General features: G+C 40.1%; 1 protein-coding gene across 2 annotated transcripts in view; it reads left to right on the top strand.

The window, feature by feature from the left end:
* col4a5 (collagen, type IV, alpha 5 (Alport syndrome)) overlaps window positions 1-20431 on the top strand; it is a 68234-nt gene that overhangs the window by 26460 nt on the left and 21343 nt on the right. The window contains exons 2-24 of one of the 2 annotated variants that reach the window (XM_026162558.2): window positions 3166-3222; window positions 6372-6461; window positions 7503-7547; window positions 7966-8010; window positions 8103-8165; window positions 8290-8343; window positions 8429-8455; window positions 9516-9596; window positions 10075-10137; window positions 10233-10268; window positions 10402-10443; window positions 10561-10653; window positions 12532-12585; window positions 12744-12800; window positions 13714-13758; window positions 13856-13909; window positions 13994-14035; window positions 17650-17743; window positions 18122-18406; window positions 18557-18646; window positions 18834-18904; window positions 19228-19419; window positions 19509-19677. In XM_026162558.2, the coding sequence (XP_026018343.2) occupies window positions 3166-3222; window positions 6372-6461; window positions 7503-7547; window positions 7966-8010; window positions 8103-8165; window positions 8290-8343; window positions 8429-8455; window positions 9516-9596; window positions 10075-10137; window positions 10233-10268; window positions 10402-10443; window positions 10561-10653; window positions 12532-12585; window positions 12744-12800; window positions 13714-13758; window positions 13856-13909; window positions 13994-14035; window positions 17650-17743; window positions 18122-18406; window positions 18557-18646; window positions 18834-18904; window positions 19228-19419; window positions 19509-19677 (1849 nt within the window). The remainder of the gene's footprint in view (window positions 1-3165; window positions 3223-6371; window positions 6462-7502; window positions 7548-7965; window positions 8011-8102; window positions 8166-8289; window positions 8344-8428; window positions 8456-9515; window positions 9597-10074; window positions 10138-10232; window positions 10269-10401; window positions 10444-10560; window positions 10654-12531; window positions 12586-12743; window positions 12801-13713; window positions 13759-13855; window positions 13910-13993; window positions 14036-17649; window positions 17744-18121; window positions 18407-18556; window positions 18647-18833; window positions 18905-19227; window positions 19420-19508; window positions 19678-20431) is intronic. The other variant, XM_080298516.1, reaches the window with a different exon arrangement.

Below are 20431 nucleotides of genomic sequence, written 5' to 3'. Positions count from 1 at the left end.
CCCTGCTGGGGGAAGTGGCCCACTCTTTTAGGGATCACTGCACAAGTGATTGCCAGGCTTGTTTTTATTATTTGCAAATATACATATATATGCAGCCTTGCAGCCTAGCTGGACAGTTTTGTAAATGTTTTTTTTGTATAATGGTGGTCTATGAGAAGAAAAATATTTTTGGTGGCAGGCAATTTCTGTCCATTCGTTGCACACTAGAAGCAACCATTGGGAAAGACAGCAACAAGGCTGAGTAGTGGAAGTATACCCAGATATCTTGATACATGGTTAATTATGTAGTGTGCTCAGTGTGCTTTATATTGTAATGTAAAGACCCTAAAATATAAGAAAGAAGCCTCAACAATCATATGACCCCGTAGAAGCAAGCACTTGGTGACAGTGGGAAAGAAAAACTCCCTTTTATCAGGAAGAAACCTCCAGCAGAACCAGGGAGGGGCGGCCATCAGCCATCACTGTCTGAGGGTGAGGGGAGGAAGGCAAGACAAAAGACATGCTGTGGAACAGAGACAGAGATTAATCATTAATAATTAATTGCAAATTCAGTCTGCACATGAGAAAAGGCTTTATTAGGCAGGACATACAGGTCAAATAACATTTAGTTTGAAAGTTCACTTATAGTCCACTTATACTAGTACTATAAGAACAAACCAAGTCCAAATCAGCTCTGTTGCTGGTTTAAGTGGACATCTCCAGGTTATTCGAGAGTAGCTGAGTGTTTCAGTTATTTTAAGAGCAAGCAAGCTCGGTCATGCTTTTTTGGTTAAATGAGAGTGGAGAAAAGAGGGATGAGTGTGGAGAAAAACAGATGGATGCAGAGAAGGATGGAGCCTGAGCTGCAGGCATGGGCGTGGGAGAACAGACGGCATTGAGCTGAAGCAGACCAGAGGCTAATTTGGAGATTCAAGGCTTGTAAAAACACCCCCACGTACACAGAGACACACACAGATGTATTTAGGCATGTGTGTGTGTGTCTACTGGTGATCCCTCTGTGATCCCAGACAGCACTTTGCACCAGTTGTGAGATAAAATCATGCAAATGCCTTGCTTTGGCCTTCATGCAGCTCAGGATAGTAGGACTGTCTTGATTTTTATATAACCAAGGGCATATTATCTATACACACACACACACACACACACACACACACACACACACACACACACACACACACACTGGAAAGCGGCAAATGTAATGTAAACATGTATGCACTGTTTTTAAATGTGTACACAGAAATGCAAACGGTAAACTGTGTGAGGTTTAATGTGCCAAAGATTAATTGTGAAATTCAATTTTATAGCCTTGATTTTTGACCCCAGGCCCTTTCACTTTGTGGAAGTGAAAAAGGTCGAGTTAAAAAAGGGGGGAAAGGGTCAGTAACAGACTTGTTTTTTAGTCTTAACAAAAATAAATCAAAGAGTTGTTCAAAAAAAGAAAAATCAAACCTGTTTAGTTTTTATTGGAGTCTATGAGGAGTCACTCGCATATGGAGTGGATATTAGAGGAGCTGCAGTTCCACGTTGGCTTAATTGTGGGTACTTGATCTTAGAATATTGTATTTCCAGTTGTATTTGATTGCACATATTGGCAGATGCTTTTCTGATCATCATGGCCCACGATACTCTTTGGAAGACCGTGCAATCGCACTGCAGCCAGATCGATATATTGGCAGGGCCGATATTATCGCCCAGCATTAGTTATTTGTCAACCTTTTGGTATCTGAATTTGTAATGGCCAGTAAATGATAATTAAACAAGCTACCAAGTATAATATGGGTTGCATAGCATTCTGTGACTTCCCTGTTGGCAACACATTAGCTGATCCTTATCAGTTTAAAGTAAAAAATGTTACAAATATCACAACCTCATATTGCCTGTTTTCCTTAAGCCAACAATCTAAATCACAGGAATGAAATCAGTTTACAATGACACAAAATCTGCATTATTAAACAGCTAACATGAGTCAAAATGTCAGTGCATTTTTAAGACATTACTTCAGTTCCTTGCAAAGACTAAAACCTACAGGGAAGAAATTCAAATAAGAAGGTTTAAATTAAGAACAATAACAATAAGACAATTTTGCATGTTTACTGCCTTTTATTCCAGAATCTTTCCGATTTCTTAGACTTAATGATAAACTGATGAACCAGGAAATGCACTCAGAGTTTGCTGCGTCCCCTCCGTGTCAGTAAAACGAGAACACCGTGAAAAGCGTCAGCTCAAAGACGGACACGAAAACGTTTTTGCAGACACAGAAGAATGTCCGCCCGTCTGTCCTCTCTCGTGCGCTCTCTGCCTCTCCATCTTTCTCACAGCCTGGCTGCCTGGCATGCGTGCAATTGATGCCCGTCTGGCATTCACTGTGTCAACAGGCATGGGAAAAGTTAATCAGGAGCTTGGCACTCCCACTCCACCCATCCACCCATGCATACATCCCTCCCTCCTAGTTTTTCTTAACTCTCTCAGTCTTTAGTCCTTCACAAAAAGTGAATCCAAAGTCTAACGGATGGGAAGAAGTGAAGTATTTTGGAAGATAAACGTGCTCTCTGTGAGATAAAAGCTTTATTTGATTTGAGTTTAGAGTACTGTTTGGCCTCGCCGACCTTGCAGCTGCGATCTCATCAGCAAACAAACCTGCAGGTGAATCCGCTGACCTTGCTGTTCCTCTGTGGGAAGACATGTGCTGTAATGTGCAAAGTGTAATTATGCAGCGCCCCCCGGTGGCATGCTGAAGCACTTGCTGAAGTTTACTAAATTTACTGTTTGGTTTTACAATTCTGGAAAGGAGTTTGACTGATTTTACATGGCTGAGGCTGCAGATTTGGCAGGAAATTAGGACAAAAAGGAGACGTGGCAGACACATTTTCAGAACCCAGAAAGCTGCTTTCTAGCTTTTACCTGCTTCCTCCACACGTTTGATTTGGTGGACTCTTACACTGGATGCCCTTCCTGATGCAACCTCCAAAGTATTTGTGTCTGTTCCTGGGAATCTTTCGCTTGTTATGGAATTGGAAAAAGTGACTTTAGAGCCTCTATTTTCAGAACACTGGAATGTAATTGCTAGTTTTATTCATCGTTGGAAATGTCGCTGATTTTTTTTTTGGTTAAGTAAAAGTCCAAAGACGCTCATTTGTCTTTCTCTTGTTTTGTTTTTTTAAACAGGCTTGCCATGGATGTGCAGGATCCAAATGTGACTGCAGTGGAGTGAAAGGAGAAAAGGTAAACACAGTGTCACACAATCACTAGTAACTACTAGTAGTTACTACTAGTACAATTACTAGTAACCACCGTGTTGAGAATGTGAGGACACCACCAGTGTTGGTCAAGTTACTTGAAAAAAGTAATCAGTAACTAATTACTGATTACTTCCCCCAAAAAGTAATCCAGTTACTTTACTGATTACTTATTTTCAAAAGTAATTAATTACTTAGTTACTTAGCTACTTTTTAAAAACACAATTTACAACCTGAATAGGTGATAAAGCGATAGATCTTTCAGCCCAATTCTACTTTTTCTACATAATCCATCATACAAAATGTAATCAAATGAAAAAGTCTCTTTTTTAAACTTGTTTTATCAGTTTTAATCTTTTAACTTTATGCATCAAGCAAAAATGTAATTATATGCAACATTCACTGACTGGAAGCAATTTGTTTAATATTTAAACCTATTTTCTGCACATTCCAGCACATGAAATAAAATATTTTTTGTGTTTACACTCAGTCTTTCAAATAGATGCAAGTAAAACACAGCAGAAAATAAATAAAGTCAAAGACTCAGCGGTCCTGTTGCTCTATTTTCACCTGTAAAGCAGGAGTACGGCAGGCGCAGGTTTACCCTGGTGCAGGTGTGCCGCGGTCAGTGGAAGAATCCGCGAGTTTCTCTGTGAGTTCCCCATTACGTGGTAGCGCACTCGGTGCTTGCTCGGCAGTTTAGGATTTTTTTTCGCTGTAAAAAGAAGTTTTCTTCCCACGCACGATGGACGCTAATGTTTTTGTCACTTTTTATGGAATCAAACTCAAAGTAAGGTCAGTACTTCCACGCTTTAAACGCTGCACGCTCATACTCTCTCACAATCGATATGTGATCCATTGTTGATCTGCACACAGCTGTTGTCACTAACGGCGCACTCGCTTACGTCACTATCGTGAGACATTCTCGCAAAAAAATCACGGTTTTAGTAACGCAGTAACGCAGCGTTCCTACGGGAAAGTAACGGTAATCTAATTACCGTTTTTGCAATAGTAATCCCTTACTTTACTCGTTACTTGAAAAAAGTAATCAGATTACAGTAATGCGTTACAAGTAACACGTTACTGCCCATCTCTGGACACCACAGCCAGTGGGTGTACCCTGAATACTCCCGTCCAATTAATGAACATATTCACTTTGACCTGAAACTTGCGACTGAGGGCACAGAGTTAGGGAGCAAAGGCCCGATTTCTCATAGATTTCTTACACGTAATTAAAAGCAACACATATTTAAAAAAAACACGCACACAGGGAACAGTTTTTCTTGGGATGACTAATGAAATCTTCTTCTTTTTGTTATTACTCTATAACCAGACAAGTGCCGGTCTTACAGTGAAGTCTGCATTTAAGTTGAGTCAGACTTATCACAGGCTGAAACACTGTTGCCAAAATAACGGACACGGGTCTTTAAATAATAAATAATGTCACAGAATCATAACACACAGAGATGTAGTAAAGTAGCAGAAATATGAATTGTGATTTTTTTGAATTTTGTTTCTGTGGATCTTACATTTTGCTGTTGAAGCTCACACATATTTTAAAAGGCAGCCTGGCTCTATTTCCGGCTTTCACCGTGTTTTGTTGCCTGTGATTGTACGAGCTGGATGACGGGAGGAGCTGATGTTTGACAAGATACCAAGACGGGCAAAGTTTTCACCTCATTTACGCAGAAACACCTCGGCTGTTGGAGAACACACTCACACGTTTAATTCAACTCAGTTCAGTTTTATTCACATAGAGCCAAATTACAACGACTGTCACCTCAAAGTGCAAAGACTCCTCAGTAATCAAGAGAAAGCATTCAAGAACTCAAGACAGCAGATTTCATGTTGTGAAATATGTCTTCAATCTTTCTCAGTACATTTTAATCTCCTCTCATTTCTATGAATAATAGTCCAATACTGCAGATTTTGGTATGGATCCAAAACCAAGTAAACACAGGCTTGTATTGCAGATTCTAATACAGATACTTTTAACGCATAAAGGAAGCTTATGTAGAGGGGAGAGCAGTGTCATGATTTATTAGATGAATAATCATTCATTTAACTAAATCAAACACATTTTAATGACCACTACATCACTGGGTCCATAATAATTAGTTAATACAACAAAACACACCTTTCAGATTTTGATGCATTTTGTGGTTTTTGGAGACGTGTAATGTAAATATGCATCTCTCTAAACCATCTGTTGTTTAATGTGCTACAGGTAGGGCTGCACGATTTTGCATAAAATGAGAATCACAATTTTTTTGCTTAGAATTGAGATCACGATTCTCTCACGATTTTCTTTTCCAGTATAAATATTTATTGCACTTATTAACTGCACATCAACTTCGTAACAGTTGAGACTGAACATAAAAACAATAAATAAACATAAAAACAACAAATGTCTCACGTTTTGTCGTTGCTGCAAAATGTTGTACTGCTTGAAATTCTGTCTCCACCATTGCTCGACACTGCGTGTATAGAGCAGGTAGTGCAACAATAGAAAAATAGTTGCGGGATGGCACTGTGTAGCGTTTGTCTAGGGTGTTGATCATTTTCCTAAATCCCTCGTTTTGCACAGTGTTGATGGGAGCCATATCTTTGGTCAGGTGATAAGTGATAGCCTCCGTAATGTCTTTGTGCCTGCGGGAGTTCGACGGGTATAGGGAAGCGCTGTATAAGGTTCCCGTTATTGATGTTTGGGTGGTTGACCGGGACGGACTTTCTCCTGTCACTTTCTCGTCATCCCTGACGTGCTCTCCGTTGTGTTTTCCCTGCTAATTTTAGCATCACACGGCACAGCTTCTGTATCACGTGGTATAAGGCTCCGCCCTTGTCATTTGTTGAGCAGGAAGAGTGAGCGCTTGTTTTCATGCAGAGTACGTCCCGAATCAAAATGCGGTACAATCGTCGTCTTTTTTTTTTTTTTTAAATCGTTGTCATTTGGAAATGAGATCGCACATAAGTATGAATCGAGATCGCGATTTTCTAACGATTAATCGTGCAGCCCTAGCTACAGGCTATAAATAACTCTGCCTTTCTATTATGACCAGACTGAAATTAAATCTGAAACTTATCTGGTCTTTAAATATGAAACAAATGATTGTTTGACTGTGTCATTGCTTGCAGGGTGAAAGGGGTTTCCCAGGTTTGACAGGACAGCCAGGCGTCCCAGGATTCCCTGGACCAGAAGGACCAATTGGGCCCAGAGGAGAGAAGGTGGGTTTGTAGGGCAAGGAGACGAGAAGAGAAAAGGAACTGATTTGAATTGAAACTCTGAATATATCAATTTTTGAGACGTGGGTTATTTTCTGACTTTGGATGGCGGCAGTGCATATACAAGAACCCCAACATAAGGCTCTGGGTAACTTTTATGATTTTTTTATAAGCTACTGTCGGTCAACAAACTGACTAAATAATTAGGACAATAATGTGAATAATTGCTAAATATTTAGGTAGTTATGTCATTACATGTATAGATGATGTTTTCCTGCATTAAGCATGTTTCCTGCAGTCAAAAGGTTTTCTGCACATCCCCCTGGATAAGTATAAGATACATTTTTGTTTGTCAAAGCATCAAATACAACAGAAAATCCCACAGACTTCGGCGTCTTTGCGCTGTTGAAAGTGATATAATGCTTTTTAACATGCATAAGTGTTAAACTAATGGCTTGCCACTGCCAGGTGGTTGCCATGTAACGTGATAATGTTATAATATACTTGTGTATAATTCAGCTTGGTTAATATGAAATATGATGTTACTGTAAATTTGAAGTAACACAAAGCATTCAGGTGTTGCAGGTCCATAAACACTACAAATAGGTAGTTTTAGGCTTTTGTTAGGTGGTTGCTAGGTAGGATAATATCAGACGTAGATAAGAACCTTCAGTCGCCGACGCTGCTCACACGCAGCGGTAATCCCGTAAAGGCTCGATTTGAGTGCTTTTACTTCTAAAGCGTTACACAAATCCTGAGCAGTGTTGAATCGATTTTAGCGTATAATCTGGTTCTGATGGTTAACTTTAAGCACATTTTCATGAGAACATTAGCTTTTATACGTTTAGTTTTTCACAGTAGTCCTGTTTGGATATTTACTTAAGTAAAGGACATGAATAAGTTTTCCATTACTTCTACAGTAATACTACTGTAGATTCATTACTTGGCTGTTACTGGTCTTTGATGCTGCTCACAGTGTAGAGTCAAAGATGATCAGGCTCATCATTAATGCTTTCTTGTTTGTTTGTTTGTTCTTTCTCTCAGGGAAGTGATGGACCTCAAGGACCAGGTGGTCCAAAAGGAATTAGAGTAAGTAATTCCCCCATTTTTCCTAAAGACTTCATAGGGATTTTGAGCCGTTGCCACACTGAGAAACATAAGACATGGCTCCATAATTTTATTGATTTTTTTTTTATTGAAGTTTATGGATGTTTATGCTTTTTTAAAAACACAGACACACACATAAAAGGTAGTTACATTTTTTTTAAGTAGGTAAATTTCACCTGTTTTTTTCTTCCCCGGTTAAATAAACAGGATGACTTTTTAGTGCTTTCTCAGCACTGAATAATTTGGGGTTGTAATGCTCTACTTTGGCCAGCAGGTGCCCCCATTTTACCTTATTGTACCTTAACAGTCAGCTAGGTCCTGAAAAAACTCAACACTGGATTCTTTTTTTTCACATTTCAACTTTTAAATGACACATTCTTTTTTCCCCCTTCTCTATCAGGGACCTCCAGGAACACCAGGATTTCCAGGAACACCCGGACTCCCAGTGAGATATTTAAAGAGCTAAGATAATTCTAGCTAACTTAAAATCATGCAGCATTTATGGTTAAACTTCCTGTTTTAATTCCTGTGTATCAGGGTCTACCTGGGCAGGATGGTCCTCCAGGTCCAAGAGGAGTGCCGGGTTGCAATGGGACAAAGGTATCTAATAAAGATGTCTATGATCAATAAAGCAAGTTGTAGAAGAGAAATTTCTTAAAGCCAAAAAAGAATGTTGACACTCAGCGTATCTGTCTTTCAATTTTTTTTCCTTTTCCTTTTTTAGGGTGACAGGGGTTTCCCAGGAAGTCCAGGAATCCCTGGGCAGCCAGGACTTCAAGTGAGTCATTACAGGATGAAGCATCACAGTGATCTGTCTGGTTTTGCTTTGTTTATACAAACTTTTCTATTTTACTCATTTACAGGGTCCACCTGGTCTGCCAGGACAAAAGGTAAAAATCAGCACACACACATTTTGTAACTTTGTTACTAATGCTCTTAATGTTAAAAATTGATTTAAAAAAATATAACTTAATTTTCAAGGTTTGAATTCAATTTTTTAAGTTATGTCCTCCACCAGCTAGAAACAAAAGAAGACCAGATTGTCACTTACTTTCCTATTGTCTCATATTTATAATATAATTTGTATGACAATCAATGAAAATAATTGTTGCATTTAGGTAAAATAATCATTTTAGATCTTAGATCCTTTTAAATCTACTTCTTTGTTATTCTTGTCATTCATTGTTCTGAATTAAAAACATGATATGTCAGCAATTTCTGCACTAATATACAAATTTCTATCTCACTGTAGGCTGATATATCTACAGCTTTACAAGCACCACACAACTCAGACTCTAATTTGAAATGTTGACTTGACTGTGCTTTGAACTTGTTATGGCTGGTAGACCTTAATTTAACTCTTACTTAATGGAGTAAATATAAATTCCCTTCACAACTGGGGAAATGTAGAAAAATACATGTGTGGATGTGTGGTTTTACAAACCACACATCCACGTCCAGGTTTAAAACCACATCCAGGTTTAAAAGGCCAAAGACGGGGCTTCTAAGGAAAGGACCAGGAAGCCAATTACAAATAAATAAACATTACACATTTTTTTAAAAAGTTCTGTTTTGAAAATGAAACCATGGAAAATAATTTTTAAAAAATCACTATTTTTTATTTATTCATGTAAACAAAAAACACAACACAACAACAAACAAATAAGAGTTTCGCTAATTTATTTGTCAGTGTTTGCTGTGAAACACACAGATGTGAAAGCTCTACTACTGCCTCTCATTTAGGTTTCTATAAAAATCAATTTCTATCATTTTTTTTAAACTTTTTTTTTTTACTGATGTCAAGTTGAGTTTTTGCTGTATTTGTCCACTAGATGGTGCTCTTTGACATTGTTTGATATTCAGAAGCAACATTTCCTTCTTTCCCCTCAGGTTCTTTCCCTTTATGAAGACAAATGTACATTTGAGCATCTCTTTCTCTTTTCTTTGCAGGGAGACCCAGGTGATGTTATCTCCGCCAATCGTTTCGGAGAGAAAGGAGCAGTGGGTTTACCCGGTTTGCCAGGAGGTCCTGTGAGTGAAATATTCTCCTTTTAGAAACACTGTGCTGCCAAAGCTAATTTACACATTTAATTAAATTCACGTGCAGATTCAAAACTTTTCAAATACGTAAGTCAGAATGATGTGTGTATAAAAAACAAAACAAAATGAATGAATGAACAGAACTTGAGCTTTAGGTGTCAAACCGGTCTGTTTAATAATGCGACAAATGAAAATCTGTTTAATTTTGATCATTTATAAGCTGAAATATGACCAATACTGATATTATAAACATAAAGCCATCACATATCAAGGTGTCTGCTGTATTTATAATTATTGGCATTATTTGTTGGTGCTAATGGAAGCATTTTTAGAGCTAGGACTGTAATTTCTCACACACTCACAGAAATGCTCACAGACTCAAACAGAAGCAAAAGGATGAAAATGTTTAGGTTTTTTAAACTGTATGTTTTACCAATTGTCTGTACATCTTTTTCCTTTTATGTCACAGGGCCGACCTGGACCTCCAGGTATACAAGGTCCGGTAGGTCCCCCAGGACCCAGAGGCCTTGAGGTAAAGAGAAGCTGCTACAGCGTAAACCTTTTTTCATCAAAGTTGCACAAATAGCATCAGATTGAAGGCCAACTGTTTCTCGGTTTGTTTCTCAGGGTCGTCCAGGTGCTCCTGGTCCACCCGGGCCTAAGGTGAGATCAGACACTTTGTAACTGATCTTTAGTAAATAAAGACAAAATGATAATACATTTTGAACTATTCTTGGTCATGAAATATACTCCACTGAGCCTGAAGTGACAGCCTCCCTCTGTTTTTTCTCAACAGGGGAATATGGGTTTGAATTTCCAAGGACCCAAAGGAGAAAAGGTACCATAATCGTCACTTTTTTTACTAGAGTTATGTTCAGTCTCTGCCTCAAGCTTGTCTTCTCAGAGCTTTTACTGAATTACTAAACCTGCCACTCTCTCCCTGCCGTGACCATAGGGTGCACCAGGTTTGCAAGGACCTCCTGGTCCTCCAGGACAGGTTGGGGAGCAGACAAAGCCGGCTGAGACTGAAATTCAGAGAGGAGACAAGGTATAACTATTTTAAAGGCATGGAAGTGGTGAAGTATTCCATTCGCCACAGAAATGAGGACTGACGAGACTAAAATTAGATTTTAAATAGAGAGATTTTACAACGTAGGCTGTTTAAACCAAGTTTAAAACTCAGTATCTCTTGCTGACAGGTGGCAGTCACTCGCTTTATTAACAGATTTTCCATATATATGAAAAAGGTCATTCATATTTTCCATAATGCATGTATTTTACATTGTATCAAAATGCCTCGTCTTGGCAGTACCTAATCATTGCTCATAAAAATGTATTAAATGTGTGTGAACATATATAAAAACCAGTTTACGCCAGAGTAATAAATCACAGCCACATGATGGCAGCAGAGAGTATCTATGCCTGCCAATTATATTTAGTCATCTCATTCAGTAAAGAAATAAAAAACACCAGGCGGGCATTGTGTAAAATGTAAATAAATTGCGTAAACAACGTACCAGATGTTTAAACTGAGACATTATTATGACACAAATTATTAGTTCATTTTGAATTTGATGGCAGCAACACATTGCAAAAACTATGGGAAGGGGAAACAAAAGGCTGGAAAAGTAAGTGGTATTAAAAAGCAACAGCTTACAGAGTAACATTTTGCTACTAACTGGACTCACTGATTGACAAGAGGTCAGTAAAATGATGTGGTATAAAAAGAGCCTCTTAGACAGACAGATGGGCGGGTTTATATGCAAAAAAATACATCTGAAACTACATCTGGTGGGCTTATTTCAGAATAAAGCTTTGAATATCTCATTATCTACCGTACATAATATTAAAATGATTCAGAGAATCTGGAGAAATCTCTGTGTGCAAAAGTCAAGGCTGAAAAACACAGAAACACTCGCAGAAATCACTATCTGTGAACACATTTCAATTTGCCAGCTGCAAATGCAGGTTGAAGGTCTACTGTGTAAAAAAGAAAAAGAAGCAACCATATTTAACACTATCCACAAACACTGACATCTTCTTTAAGTCAAAGCTCATTTAAATTGGACTGAAGCACAGCCTCCAGACTAAAGAGGAGAGGGACTAAGGCTACGTTCACACAGCAGGCGAAAGCGCATCAAATCCGACTTTTTTGACCCTATTCGACACATATCATGGTATGACAGTGTGAACGGCACAAATCCGATATTTTCAAATCCGATCTGGGTCACATTCGTATGTGGTACTGAATCCGATACATATCCGATGTTTTAGAAAGCGACTGCTGTTTGAACGGTCATGTCGCATTAAATCCGTCTTTTACGTCACTGACACAAGACAGACGGCAATTATCAGCTCTGGAGAAGCGCCCGATAAGACATCGTGAACACTTCCTGGCCATCCAGTGTAGATGTTAGTGAAACTGTTGGGAAGACAATGTTGGAGAAACGTGAACATTTTATTTGTACTGTATAATCTGCAGATTCTGACAGAAATCTGCAACTATCCTTTGAAGCACCGCTCCTCTAAAACAGCAATAAGGATCATTATTAGGCCAAATGTAAATAACAAAATAACTTTATAACTTAAAGCAAAATTGGGAAACGTAAAGTCCGAAACAAGTATTTATATTAAGGGGCATCAGTCAAACAGTACTGTTTGATCTGGGTCTGAGAAGAGCGCGTTGTGTGTGACGTCTGCTTTTGTGCATGCGGGTCACTTTGAGTGTTCACACAGGAGCACGTTTGCTGTCACATTTTAGTTGTAGTGTGAACAAGCAGACAAAAAAATCGTATTTGATCAAAAAATTGGAATTGAGCATTAAGACCTGCAGTGTGAACGTAGACTAATTGACTTGCCAAATAGATTTGGTTCAAACTCTAAACTCGTTCTGCACTGATTCTGATTTTTTCTCTTTATTCTGCAGGGTGACCAAGGACCTCCTGGCCCTAAAGGTGATCCGGGTTTACCGGGACCTCCTGTAAGTATCTCTGGTCCCCTGAACCAAATTTACCTCCACACATTAAAAGTCCCTCCAGAAAACAGACAAAACATTTAAGTTGCAAGTTGGAAGAAGTGGAGTATCTAGTGCTCTTGATGGTGACTGTGGTGTTTATATGTCTCTTTATCTCACTGTAGGGTCCCTATGGTGGGCAGAAAGGAGAAAAGGGAGAACCAGGAGAGCTGGGAAAACGAGTAAGTACAGCTCTGGAATTTCAAGCAAATCCTTTCACTAAACTTACGTAATCGCCCCTATGCTGCTAAAATATGTCTGTTGCTCAAAGGTAAACTCAATTCTAAAGCCCTCAACATGTGTACAAGTGCAAGAGTGTCTGGAACCTCATCTCTGACATTTGGTTTAGGCAAAGAGGAAAGGTGTTGCCCAACTTTCTCAAACAACCTGACTATTTTACAGGGTTTCTCTCAGCTTTTTTGTGTGAAACTTTCTGCAAAGAGGGAACTCTCAAACATATTTGCCATTATTTCAGTTTGTACATGTCATTCCTTCAAGACTGCTAAGACACAGCAGAGCTTGAATTCCTGGGTTGAAGCAGTAAGAAGAGACCAAAGGGGATCTATGACGCAGGGTTCATTTGACTGTTACCAGATTGTATGTTCAGTATGTATTCGTAGAACATGTTCTCCAAGCCTTTTAAAGACATACTGAAACCTTATCAATAAGCCCAAAACTCCGGGTAAACCTTCAAACAGCTCTTCATAGATGTGAATACGCATACACATTATTCTACTGTGCACACAGTCATGAAGTCCAGTGTAACGTTTTAAAATGATGAACAAGACCTTGCAGACACCTATTGACTCCAGTTGCATGTGTTGGGATGTCAACCTGACCACAGGCCTAACTCAAGTGAATGAGTTAAATATTTATATTTAACAGAGGTATGAATGTCATTTTTATTATTGTAAAACTGGACATTTTAAGAAGGGAGCCAATCTTAGAATTTTTGACTCCCTTTGGGAGTCAGCCCCTAGTGGCCACTGGAGGATGTGCAGTTTTTGCCAATTTTGTAATGCTTCAGTATTCAACTCTGGAGATGTCCCCGTTGGTGCAAAGCCTGATCACCATGTTTTTTCCCCCCTTTTGCAGGGAAAACCAGGCAAAGATGGTGATCCTGGTTCTCCAGGATACCCAGTGAGTTCTGCCAACAAACTGCACAATTTATAATCCTTTTCTAAAATGTCTTATAACCTTTTCCTAACATTCTTGTATTGCTTTTTGTCACATTCAGGGGCCCCCTGGAGAGACAGGCCAGCCTGGTCTTCCAGGGAGGGATGGTGAGACAGTAAGTTTCTTCTGAGTATTTTGAATTCTACGAGTCAAACAGTAATGCCACGAACTGTGTAAATATCACTCTTTCTCATTTCAGGGACAAAAAGGTGATCGTGGATTCCCGGGTCCACCAGGGCAGGTGAATGAGAATTTATATTTCATTATTTGTGGAATATTTGTCTTACACTTGAACTCTTAGCACCATTTCATTGTCTACTTATAAATACAATGCTGTGCAAATATCCCAAGCCATCCTTCATTTCTTTGTAGTTTGCTTTAAAAATATAAAGAAATTAACCATTTTTCCTTGGACATTTGAGGCTTATTCACTTATTTGTAGTTGATTTTGAAAAGTGCCACCAGACTTTGATCCACTGATTCGTTGTTAGTGAGCCCAAGCACACTGTCAGTGCAGTAAAAGCATAGCTGTCAGAGTCGGCTGCGTGGCAGGCAAGATAAGGACCCAAACGCATGATCACAGGACACAGGAGTGGAATGGAAAATAGGATGGATGATATGAGGAAAAATCTAATATCACAATATTTTTTGGCTGTATCACTATACATGATATGTCTTGAGCCCCAACGCTCCCAGTATTGGGGGCAAAAGGGATGAGACCTCTGAATTTCACCTGAAGTTCATATAAACCATCTCTACAACCACTAAACACAATGAAAACGACAAAACAATTAAAAGAGCAGTTATATAATTTCACAAAATGTGCCTAAACACAAACAAGAATCCATGAGGTCACTCAGCTTGATGTAACCAAACCACGACCAAAATTCAAAAGAGGACCGAAACAGTTGTTTCATGTTCGATAAACAATAACATGGAATCGTGCCGTTTTTCTCTGTTCGTCTTGCTGATAGCTGGTAGCTCGTATCACAGCTGGTTTATTTGAAGTTTTCTTTGGTGTGTTAGGAGACATTTGCATGTGGAGTTTAAGATGGTCTTAATTTTGCAGTGATGACTTTTCAGCTGGTGGAATAAATTCGTAGCACTGCCACCTTTTGGGCAATGGTCTGACGAGTCTGAATCTCCGGGGTTAGTGATGCATTCGCAGCGTGTGGGAGAAAAAAAACTCACAGTGAATTACATGCAGACAGCTTAATATTTCCATGGCAACCTATACTTGATGGTTACTATACAGTAAGGCTGGGTTTTAATTATTGATTTTCCAATTAAAATCGATTTTAGGTTGATCCTGAATTGATTTTTAAATATAAATGTATTTTGCCAGAAACTTAAGAATCTCAGGTTAAAGCTTTCATTTCAACAACCACCAAACAGCTAAAACAGTAAATGAGAGCAGGTAAACGGATTCCACAAAGACGTAAACACAAAGCGCGGACCCGACGCATCAGAATCAGTGAGATGTCGGCTTTCTCACCCAATGACACGCCGTCGGAGCTGAAAGCCAACATCTCACAGATTCTGATGCTGCAGGTTTTGTCACTCTCCAAATTAACTGAGCCAGCAGCAAAGAAGATCAAAAATAAGCTTCACATTTGATAAACATCGTCATGAATTCCCTCTTATGCCGCGCTCACACTGTGCGATTTTGTCAGTCGCGCGATTCAGCTCCTGCTCAAACTGCACGATTGACTCGCAGGGGTTAGAAGTTCATAGGTCACGATGCAGGGTCTCACACTATACGGCCCGATGCTCTGATGCGACCTGAGTGCTCACACTGTGCGTCCATAAAATGAAGGTTATAACAGAAATTCTGTCACTCGCTCTCCCTCTCTGTCTTTCACTCACACACACACACCACTAGGGATGGGTATCGTTTAGGTTTTATCCGATACCGGTGCCAAATCGGTACTTTTGAAACGGTGCCGGTGCTCAAACGGTGCTCAAACCGGTGCTTAAAGAATGGAGAACACAAAATTGGTCCAAAAACCTCTCATGTTCAGCTGTTTTTTGTAAAAAGATAACAATGTTAGCCTTTTCTGCAGCTATGGGGCATATATGGTATCACTCTTGGCTGGAAGCAGTGCTTAAACAATGGAAAAAACACAAACTTTGTCCAAAAACCTCTCATGTTTAACTGTTTCCCTCTTTTTCTTTGGTCATTTTAGCCTTTTTAGCCAGGGTGAAGGGAGTATCTGCCATCAAACAAGAGGACAGCCGCATGTCGCTATGATGATGTTTGCTAGTTCACCTTACATGCATTAATGTAATAACGTGGTTAGCCTACTCAACGTAAATTAGCTACTCACGCAGAGAAGAACGGCTGCTGCCACCATCATCATCCGTCATCATTTCTGCTACACTGGCAGGGCTAGGGGCCAGGACTCTCCTCTTCGTGTTTTTGGGGGATGTTGCATAACAGGCAACCCACCCACAGTAGATGTGCTCGGTGTGAGGTCTCGCAGCAAGCTATCAAATACGGCGCATTTCTGGGCTTTTAAAAAAAACGCTATGCGTCGCCAGGTGTTTCATCAGATTTGAGGTGTTACCTCCTTTGACAGTATCACAGTATCAGCTTAAAGCACTTGTTGCTGCTGAGTTTGCATATTTTGCTGTGAAGTACAGCCAGACTTTTGACCACTTCGCCTTGGACATTTTTGATCTGTAGCTCTGCTCTAAAAGAACGTACGTACCTGGCCCCGCCTACTATGCTTGTAAACGTAAAATGATTGGCTAGAATCTAAAGTGTATCACAGCTCAGGAAAAAAAGCACCGAAATAAAGCACCGAAATGTGCGCTGCTTTTCGGTCTGGTTACTACCGTTTATGTCAGAACCGGTGCCATCATGGCACCGGACACCGGTACCCATCCCTACACACCACCACCATCAACTTTGCTAAATTGCTAATGAAAAACATTGATCAGGCAGCTGTGATTGAGCAGCAGTGTAGTTCCAACTATTTTCACGGTTGTTGTGGTCGTGATAATTTTGTGAGGCCACATGGAAAAGGCTCGGATGAGCTTTCCAAAGTTCTACAAGTTGTGCCTCCATCGCTTGTGTCCAGATCACACGCTGCACAGCCGTGCTGCGCCGTCTTTTTCGCTGACATTTGTGTTTGCGCGTGCGCAGTGTGAGAAACTGCGGTGACACCCTCACGACGGTCGCTGTTTGAAATCCTCACGACCAAGCGATTGATGATCGGGAGCTCGTCGTGAGGTGTTAATCGCTTCTCGTTACCCCACGTATACTACACGATGCACGACGCACGATGAAGGCCAAAATCGGGCCGATCGGTCAAAACGGTCTCAAATCTCTATTTTCTGCATTATTTGCTTGCTTGTTATGCACCAGTCTACTGTTGTTTACAGTGCTTTCAGCCACTGTTTTTTTTTATTACCGGCAAAAAGAAACTTTATTTTCAACTGTGCAATACGGAAAACATTTAAACTGTGTGTGTGTGATACGAATTACCCACTCCCAATGGAAAATGAACCATTAAGGATGACTATTCAGTGTACAAAGTCCACTAGTCCTGCTAACCGTGAGAAAACTGTAATTATGAGACTTTTTTTTACATTTTTAAAAACACAGCTTAAAATAAGGAAGTGTTTTAAAAAGAGGAAAGTTTCCATAAGGAGGTAATATTTATCATAGTCTTTGATTTAGGTCCAATAGTCTGTTGTCGTATTTTATATTTATTCTCTTGTAGTTTTTAAAATATTTTTATTTTAAAAATTATATTACAAAAAAAGATTTAAGGATATTTGCAAAGTTTTGTATAGTTTAGTCCATGTGAGTCTTGTGAATTTACTTAATTCTTTTTAACATCCCATCAGGTGATTGGCGGGCCAATAGGGAATCAGGTGGGGCCTAAAGGTGAACCTGGCTTACCTGGAACACCTGGACTCAAAGGAGACAGAGGAGTACAAGGTGAGCTGAAAACACACAGGCACATAACAAGCATACTTATTGTTTGCATTACTTTTAAAGCTAGTTTATACCGGGTACCAAATTTAAGTTCAAAAACAGACATTATAGATGAGATGGTGCAACCTAAATGCACTGGTGTAGGTCTAGAATAACAGATTAAAAATACAATAATACATTTAGGGGAAAGGTTGGGATAAATTGAATAATTTAGGGTTACTGAAAAGGAAATAAAGGGATACAATTATTAATTATGTAAATTAGTTAATGGCCCTTCTTTGCTTTTGGCTGAATAAGACCATTTTTTGAGATTTACTTTTTGATTATCTTTCGCAAAAAAACAAACCAAATAACACTGAAACGTCAACCTCCTTTCTCCAGGTTTGACAGGCCCTCCAGGAGAACCGGGATTCACAGGAACCGGTAGTGGGGGTTTTCCTGGACCTCAAGGTTTCCCAGGAGAGCAAGGTCAGAAGGGAGAGATTGGCCCTCCAGGAAACTTTCTGCCAGGCCCCCCAGGTCGTGCAGGGTCTCCTGGATCCCCTGGTCCGCCAGGGCCCCGTGGACTTCCAGGCACTTCCTCAGGTCAAGACTGCATACCAGGACTTCCTGGGGTTCCTGGTGCACAAGGAGGAAGAGGTTTCCCTGGAGAGATAGGACAGAAAGGTGGGGAAATGTCTAACATAGAATCAAAATAAATAACTCCTGTCAGATTGCTGAAATATCACCCAATCGCCCAAAGAAGTGCATAAGACGGTCTCCCCCTGCAGCCTTTTGCAGAAAAAAGTGACATTAATGATCTGATCGTGTTTTTAGGTGAGAAAGGTGACACCTGTGTGAACTGCCTAGGAAGTGTCAATCCCATCCCTGGACCTCAAGGACCTCCAGGACCTCCTGGATTTCCTGGTAAGACCCCTCCCCCAAAGTTTTGTTTCCGTCAGGTGATATTAACAAACTTTCCTGAATCCACAGTAGCAGATTAAAATTGCTTGGTGGTCCTTCAGTAATGACATTAAATGTGACAATAAAGACACTGAAGTTTAGTAGACCTCAGGACAGATGTTTTTATGGTCCCTCTTGTTTTCTTCATCAGGACCTCCTGGCATCCAAGGTTTCAAGGGAGACAGAGGTTTTCCAGGAACACCTGGCTCTGTCGGCCCCAGCGTGAGTATTCTTACTTTTCCTTTCCAAAAGTGGTGATTATCATTGTGGAACTGATATAATTAATGTGTTGCTCACGATTTTTTTTCATCAGAAAAATAATAAACGCCATTATTTCTTTGGTATTCTTTGATTTAATTTCTCTGTTTGACTTCCCTGTCCCTGGCTCTTGCTTCTTTCCCAAAAAATTGATTCTGTTCACCTGGACGTAGAGTTTTACGTTTTTCCGACTGCAAAGGCTACGTCTGGGTAAACTGAATCAATTTTGGGGGATTTCCTTACCTGGATGATTGAGCATCAAGACATCTTGCTTGTTTCCTTTCCAGGGTCCTCCTGGTGCTCAAGGTCCTCCCGGCCTAAATGGAGAGAAGGGAGATCCAGGTGATCCCATCAGAGTTAATGGTTTGAGTGGAGAGAAGGGTGACACTGGTTTCCCTGGACCACCTGGTCTGCCAGGTCTGGACGGGGCACCTGGTCGTGACGGAGCCCCTGGGCCTCCAGGGCCTAAAGGAGCTCCTGTGAGTGACTTCCACTCAGTCTGTTCATTATTTATCTGAATTAACCCAAACCCCTCTAACCCCAACTAATGTATTTGCAACTGTGACAGGGCTCATTGTTGGTGAAAGGAGAACGAGGCCTCCCCGGTGAGCCAGGTTTCCCTGGTAATCCAGGAGACAGGGGTCCCCCAGGTCTTCCTGGCTTTGGAAATCCAGGACCTCGTGGAGAGAGAGGTATCCAGGGTGTCTCAGGAAGACCGGGACCTGTTGGTGCACCAGGTAAAAAAATCATTTTACGTTTATCCTTATATATATAGATAGATATTCAATGAGAGCTATTGTGATGAAATACAAGTTAGTCATACATAATAAAATAAACAAAATTACCTGATGTGTTGTGCTGTAGCATATCCGGGGAGCGATTATTATAGGCCCCTGTGGGTCTCCCTGCTCAAGAATTTCAACCCATTACAGCACAGTGTGTTACAGGCAGTGATGGGAATAACGGCGTTACAAGTAACGGCGTTACTAACAGCGCTACTTTTTTCAGCAACGAGTAATCTAACTAATTACTATTCGTATCGTTACAACGCCGTTACGGTTACTAACAAGAAAATGCGGTCCGTTACTATGTTTCAACAAACAAACGGTTGAAACTGTGTTCAGCTTACCGCATCTTATATCAGTTGCATGGAAGTAGCTGTAAGTAATCTGGACGCTACAGCTTTAAGCAGCTGCGCAATGAGGCGGCTGCTGTCTCCAGGTAGAAACAGGAGTGATACACCTGCTGCTGTCAGACCTGCAGGTATCAGGCTGTGATGTTCTCCTTTATAGTGGACAGAAATTATTTTTTTGGAGTGGCACAAATAATTTGTGTGGCATCTTATTGAATGCAGAACAGCTGATTGTTCTGTAAATAGTTTGAAATGGTTTTTTTAAATCAAGGTAAAAGGTAAATGGATGCAAATAACTTTGTTGTTTGCAAAACTTGTGCATAGGATTTTAAAACTGACAATTTATATTTGCATTTAAA

This window comes from Astatotilapia calliptera, chromosome 3 (genome assembly GCF_964374335.1).
Source record: "Astatotilapia calliptera chromosome 3, fAstCal68.1, whole genome shotgun sequence".
NCBI classification, from domain to species: domain Eukaryota; kingdom Metazoa; phylum Chordata; class Actinopteri; order Cichliformes; family Cichlidae; genus Astatotilapia; species Astatotilapia calliptera.
This window is presented reverse-complemented; position numbering and strand designations above follow the sequence as displayed.